General features: G+C 37.0%; 1 protein-coding gene and 1 long non-coding RNA gene across 5 annotated transcripts in view; one reads left to right on the forward strand and one right to left on the reverse strand.

Annotated features, from left to right (window-relative positions):
• smarcd3b (SWI/SNF related, matrix associated, actin dependent regulator of chromatin, subfamily d, member 3b) overlaps positions 1 to 7,084 on the reverse strand; it is a 47,247-nt gene that overhangs the window by 21,121 nt on the left and 19,042 nt on the right. For all 4 annotated transcript variants that reach the window (XM_024280084.2, XM_024280083.2, XM_024280086.2 and 1 more), the window contains exon 2: positions 3,225 to 3,445. In XM_024280084.2, the coding sequence (XP_024135852.1) occupies positions 3,225 to 3,445 (221 nt within the window). The remainder of the gene's footprint in view (positions 1 to 3,224; positions 3,446 to 7,084) is intronic.
• LOC112151271 overlaps positions 1 to 7,084 on the forward strand; it is a 43,482-nt gene that overhangs the window by 8,647 nt on the left and 27,751 nt on the right. The gene's annotated exons all lie outside the window — the stretch shown is intronic.

Here is a 7,084-nt window from a genome sequence, read left to right on the forward strand (position 1 = left end):
AAAACAAAAGAGAAAACGGGAAGATCTGACAAAAACAAGACTGAGATGGAAAAAAAAAAAAAAAACACAGCTACACGTCAGCAGGTCATTTTTCTTTAATTTAAACTAAAAAAAAAACAGATTTGTAGCTGTTGCCAAAAATAATTCAGAATTAAACTAATTCACAGCTGTGAATTATTAAACAGCATATAGCAATAGGTGTCAAAAACAAATTTAAATAGTAATAAATGATTGTCAATTTATGTTTCAGTCTTAAACCCCAAAGCTTTGGTAATGAAGTTCTTTGAATTAACTAATTGACAGTTTACAGAATTAAGGTCATTCCAACAGATTATGAAATTGAGAAAATAGTTTTGCTGATATTCAACACTTTTCAGTAGTGAAGTGTTACAGTATTGAGATGTTGTGTTAATTGTCACAATGAACATTTTGTGTTAATTGTTGCATTTGGCTACTTTGGCATCTACTGAGGGCTTTTTGGGGGGCTATTTATGAGTTTATCTAATATTTTTAGTAACATGCTAACATTTTGGCTAATATGGCATCTACTAAAGTGTTTTTCCAGTTTAGCTAATATTTAAGCAATGTGCTAGCTTTTTTTTGGCCAATTTGACTGAGGTTTTGAAGCTAATTTGGAGTTAAGCTAATATTTAGCATCATGCTAGCTTTTTTATGGCTACTTTGGAATCTACTGAGGGCTTTTTTGGGGGCTATTTAGGAGTTTAGTTAATATTGTAGTAACGTGCTAACATTTTTTGGCTAATATGGCATCTACTGAAGTGTTTTGGGAGTTTAGCTAATGTTTTAGCAATGTGCTAGCTTTTTTTTGGCTAATTTAACTGAGGTTATTGAAGCTAATTAGGAGTTAAGCTAATATTTAGCATCATGCTAGCTTTTTATGGCAAATTTGGCATCAACTGAGTTTTTTTTGGCTATTTAGGAGATTAACTAATATTTTAATAACATGCTAATATTTTTGGCTAATATGGCATCTACTGAAGTGTCTTTGGAGTTTAGCTAATATTTTAGCAATGTGCTAACTTTTTTTGGGCTAATTTGACTAAGGTTTTTGAAGCTAATTTGGAGTTAAGCTAATATTTAGCATCATGCTAGCTTTTTTATGGATAATTTGGTATCTACTGAGGTTTTTTTTGGCTATTTAGGAGATTAGCTAATAGTATAGTAACATGCTAACATTTTTCTTTGCTAATATGGCATCTACTGAAGTGTTTTTGGAGTTTAGCTAATATTTTAACAATGTGCTAGCTTTTTTTTGGCTAATTTAACTGAGGTTTTTGAAGCTAATTTGGAGTTCAGCTAATATTTAGCATCATGCTAGCTTTTTTATGGCTAATTTGTCATCTACTGAGTTTTTTTTGGCTATTTAGAAGACTAGCTAATATTTTAGTAACATGCTAACATTCTTGACTAAAATGGCATCTACTGAAGTATTTTTGGAGTTTAGCTAATATTTTAGCAACGTGCTAGCTTTTTATTGGTCTAATTTGACTGAGGTTTTTAAAGCTAATTAGGAGTTAAGCTAATATTTAGCATCATGCTAGCTTTTTATTGGTCTAATTTGATTGAGGTTTTTAAAGCTAATTAGGAGTTAAGCTAATATTTAGCATCATGCTAGCTTTTTTATGGCTAATTTGTCATCTACTGAGTTTTTTTTGGCTATTTAGAAGACTAGCTAATATTTTAGTAACATGCTAACATTCTTGACTAATATGGCATCTACTGAAGTGTTTTTGGAGTTTAGCTAATATTTTAACAATGTGCTAGATTTTTTTTTGGCTAATTTAACTGAGGTTTTTGAAGCTAATTTGGAGTTCAACTAATATTTAGCATCATGCTAGCTTTTTTATGGATAATTTGTCATCTACTGAGTTTTTTTGGCTATTTAGAAGACTAGCTAATATTTTAGTAACATGCTAACATTCTTGACTAATATGGCATCTACTGAAGTGTTTTTGGAGTTTAGCTAATATTTTAGCAACGTGCTAGCTTTTTATTGGTCTAATTTGACTGAGGTTTGTAAAGCTAATTAGAAGTTAAGCTAATATTTAGCATCATGCTAGCTTTTTATTGGTCTAATTTGACTGAGGTTTTTAAAGCTAATTAGGAGTTAAGCTAATATTTAGCATCATGCTAGCTTTTTTATGGCTAATTTGGCATCTACTGAGGTTTTTTATGGCAATTTAGAAGATTAGCTAATATTTTAGTAACATGCTCACATTTTTGGCGAATATGGCATCTACTGAAGTGTTAGCTAACATGGAGTGCTAACACGTACAAGTGTTGTGTTAAGTGTTTCAGAGGTGAAGTGTTATGCACAGTGTGACAGCAGTCAAATGTTGGATGAAGTTTGACAGTATCATATTGATGTGTAAAGTGTTACAATATTAAAGTGTTGCATAATTTAAGTATTGCATAAAGTGCTACAGTAGTAAAGTATTGCATGAAGTGTTACATCGGGTACAGTAAGTGTTACAGTATTCGTTTCATTAGGTTTTACAGTTAACAGTAGTGGAGTGTTGTGTGAAGTGCTAGAGAATTAGCATGTTGAATTAGCAGTTGCAGTATTGAAGTACTGTACAAAGTGTTGCAGTATTAGAGTATTGCATAATGTGTTGCTGTAGTTACTGTAGTTTGTTAAATATTACAGTAGTAAAGGGTTTTGTGTTATAGTATGTGTTTCATGAAGTCTATTAAAGTATTAAAGTGTTGCATTTTGATGTTTAGCTGCTTTTCGTAGCTTTAAATCCATTCACTGTTTGAGTGAACGGTACAAGAGCGACTATGGTTTAAAGAGTGTTTATCATTTTCTGCCTCCCGGTACATGTCTGGTTTGATCGGTCAAGTACTCGAGTACAAACCTGCTAGGATCTACAGTAGTACAAAAAAGTAAAAGACAATACTTATCTTGGGAAGCTGATTTGAAATTGCAAATTTAATTTAGAACTTTCCTTGAAACAAGATTTAAGTGTTTTGAAGAGAGTTGGACAAATAAGATGTTAGTTTTTAAACTTGTGTGACTTTAAAGGTGTCTTAACAGTGTAATAACAACTATAATTTAGTTGTTCCTGCAAATATTTTCTTTTCTGTTTACACTTAAAGTCCATCTAAAACAAAAGTGCAGCTGTGTTCGTCTTTTGCTGTCACACACAAGGTGACACAAAGCAAGCGACACATGCATTGTTCTGGACCGGACTCGGGCTTACTTTCTGGCTCGGTTCTGGACGGCCTGCTGCTGCTGCTGTTGTTGCTGCTGTTGCTGCTGCTGCTGGACCTGCTGAGAGGGGGCGGGCCTCTTACGACTGGGCTCCATCACCGGGGAGGGCAGGCCGGGTCGCACAGCAGGGCTACCTCCGTACGGGGGACCTGGGGGGCCCATGGGAGCACCCTGGTGGGGCATTCTCGCTCCAGACGGCATGCCAGGACGCTGCAGGGGAAACAGAAAGATACAAAACCAAATGTTTCTTCTTGTCCAAAGCATCAACGTTTGTCCTACAGAATTTGCAATTTAGGAGCGTCAAGTCCCACTATTTGTGTGACATGGCGGACGACAATCAATGACGATTAAACCAAACAAGAGTGTGTGCTGGTTGAAGAACCACAACTATATCCTTAAAACTTTTGTCAGTTTTAAGCACCATCTATATGCAAACCCTGTTGAGTACGCAGAATAACCAAACAGTTGGAGCTCACAAACCCACATTCCAACAGATGTCTGGGAACAACTGGGGGCCCCTCACCTGTGCTTGTCACTCCCATGGCAACAGCTGCCTCTGCTTGTTGCCTGAAACCAAGCAACGCTTTGTGTGACAGAAGGAGAAGGTCAGAGTCCATCCTGGGCTCAGACCTCCTAGTGTTTGCTAAGAACAACTGCAGAACACATCTGGTCAAGAGAACTGGATCATCTCCATTCACATTCTAACCCCTAACCCTAATCTTTAGAACAGCCACTCAACTTTACAGAAACCTCCTCCAGTTCTGCTGGGAGAACCTCAAAGCTCCCAGGTTAGCCATGAGACAAAGTCCCTCCAGCTTTACGCAGCTTCTCCAGGGTATCTTCCTGGTAGAACACGCCTGGAAAACCTCTCCAAGGAGGTGTCAATCCTTCATTCCCTTGATAACAAGACGCCAAGACACTTAAACTCTTTCAGATGAGGCAGGATATCTCCAAACCACCTTTTTCTGGTCGAGAACCACGGTCTCCAACCTAGAGTGCTTCACACTAAAAGGGTCTGTTTCTAAGAAGCAACAGGACAACATCATCTGCAAAAAGTAGGGAGAACATTTTGAAAAACCCGACCTCCTTTCGTCCCTTAAAAAATATAAACAGAATCACTGACGAAGGGAATCCCTGTTGGAATCCAACACGCTCTGGGAAGAGGGTCAACTTACTGCCGGTAATATGAACCAAACTCCAGACAGCTCATAGTATTATCCACTCCAGAATACTGCAAGGAACAAGATCAAACTCTTGAGGACTGGATGGCCAAACTCCCATGAACCCTCATATTCTCTGTACAGTGTAAATCTGATCAGCTGCTCCATGACTGGCATAAAAAAAGTCTGTTCCTCCTGAATTACAGGTTTGAATATCAACCACATTCTCCTCTCCAGCACCCTGGAGTAAACTTTCTCAGAGAGTAGTGCGATCCTCCTGCAGTTGGAGCATACCCTGTGGTCCTTCTAAAAAAGATCGACCACCAACCCGGTGTGTCAGTCCAGGGCCCTGTGATAGCACAAAAGGGTGTCACTCGAGACAGACATGCAGTGGATTGAGGTACTCCAGGCATCCATAGTGCTTTACCTTAATTTAGGGATTTGGCTTCAGCTTGAAAGAAGGATTTACCTACTCAATTCACCACTGAAGCTAAAAACTGGTGGTACATACATTTCATTTGAGTAAAAATTAAATCTAAGCAAGACTCTAGTGGTCATTTGACAAACTGCAACATTTCATAAAGTTTTACCAAATCCAGTTGCTGGAGGTTAAAGGAAACTCGACCCAAATAACTGGCCCCTTGTGGGAACTTAGGGCCACAAAGAAACTACGTTTTTGTGGCTAATTTGGCATCTACTGAGGGCTTTTTGGGGGGCTATTTAGGAGTTTAGCTAATATTTTAGTAACATGCTAACATTTTTGGCTAATATGGCATATACAGATGTGTTTTTGGAGTTTAGCTAATATTTTAGCAACATGCTAGCTTTTTTTTGGCTAATTTGACCTCTACTGAGGTTTTTGAAGCTAAATTGAAGTTAAGCTATTAAGCTATAATTTGGCATCTACTGAGGGTTTTTTAGGATAATCTGGAGTTTAGCTAATATATTTAGCTTTTTTTTTGGATAATTTGACCTCTACTGAGGTTTTTTTTGCTACTCGGGAGTTTAGCTCATATTTTAGCAATGTGCTAGCCTTTTTGGCTAAGTTGATTTCTACTGAGGATTTTTACCTGGTTTGGAGTTAAGCTAATATTTTAGCAATGTATTCGCTTTTTTGGCTAATTTGTTATTGACTGAGGTTTTCTTGGCTAATTTGGAGCTACGCTAATATTTAGCAACATGATAGCTTTTTGGCTAATTAGGCATCTACTGAGATTTAATAGGCTAATTTGGAGTTAAGCTAATATTTTAGCAATGTATTCGCTTTTTTGGCTAATTTGTTATTGACTGAGGTTTTTTTGGCTAATTTGGAGCTATGCTAATATTTAGCAACATGCTAGCTTTTTTGGATAATTTAACATCTTCTAAAGTTTTATTGGCTAATTTGGAGCTAAGCTAATATTTTAGCAATGTGCTAACTCTTTGAGCCAACTTGGCATCTACTGAGGTTTTTTGGGGCTACTTTGGAGTCAAGCAAATTATTTAGCAACATGCTAGCTTTTTTGGCTAACTTGGTCTCTACTGAGGTTTTTTAGGCTAATTTGGAGTTAGGCCAATATTTCAGTAACAAGCTAGCTTTTTTGGATAATTTAGCACCTACTGAGGGTTTTTTTGGGCTAATTTGGAGTTCTACAAAATTTTCAAAACTTCAAGTAAACTCCTGGAGTCTAGCATAGTACTTAAGGGAAACTTCCAGTCTTTTAGCAGAGTTAGCATTTTGCTAATTGCTTTTGCATTTTCAGTGAATTTCTTCAGTAATAATAGTAAATTACTTCAGCATCTTCAGCGACCACATTCAGCAAAAAGCATTTACACCAGCATTATTGCAGGTAATGCAACTTTTCTAGTTCATGTTTGTTTTGTTTTTTCTTAATCTGTGATGTGAAAAATAATTCAAATGAAATCATTACTGGTATTATTACTCTAATGTTTAATGTTGCACTCCTAAAAAATAACAATAACTAATTAATAACTGTTTAAATAACTAAAATTTGTAAAAATTCAGAACTTCAAAAGTTTGGTGATTTGGATTTATGTCATCTAATACCTAGAAATACTCAAAACATTTTAATTTAGGATATTTTAATGCAATTCTCTCAAAGTAAAAACAATTTTGGCCCTTTTAGGCACCCGTAATAGCACAATCTGATTAAAAACACAAAGGCTTAATCAATAGTTACGCACCATCGTTCAATAAAATAAGTAAAATAATTCAAAAAATACTAAAAATGAGGTTAATGTGGGACTGGAAAACCTTCAGTCTCCAGAGGACCGAGTAAATGTTGGTGGAAGACGACAGCTGAAGGACATAAAGCCAACACATGCTCACATTTTTCCAACATGTGTCACGTCTTGTGTGCCGCGCGTTGCACATGTCTGCAGCGATCTTTAGACTGTCCACAAACACTGAAAACAAACAGTCAGAGCGCGCTCAAAGAGGCCGAACTGGGAGGAAATTCAGGCGCATTTTTCACCCGCCAGAGATTAAAAACTGCTTCAACTATTCTGAGTCGGAGGGAGACCGTGATAAGAGGCCCGAGCAGACCCTGCTGTCACTCTGCTGGGGGGGAGGGGGGTCACAGCAACAGGAGGGGATAAAACAACATATGGTCCCCCCCCCCTCAAAACCTTAAGGAGTTTTAGGAAATGCTTCCTTTGCTGATTGTCATTGTAGAAAATCAGATCCAAA

This window comes from Oryzias melastigma, linkage group LG20 (genome assembly GCF_002922805.2).
Source record: "Oryzias melastigma strain HK-1 linkage group LG20, ASM292280v2, whole genome shotgun sequence".
Lineage (NCBI taxonomy): Eukaryota > Metazoa > Chordata > Actinopteri > Beloniformes > Adrianichthyidae > Oryzias > Oryzias melastigma.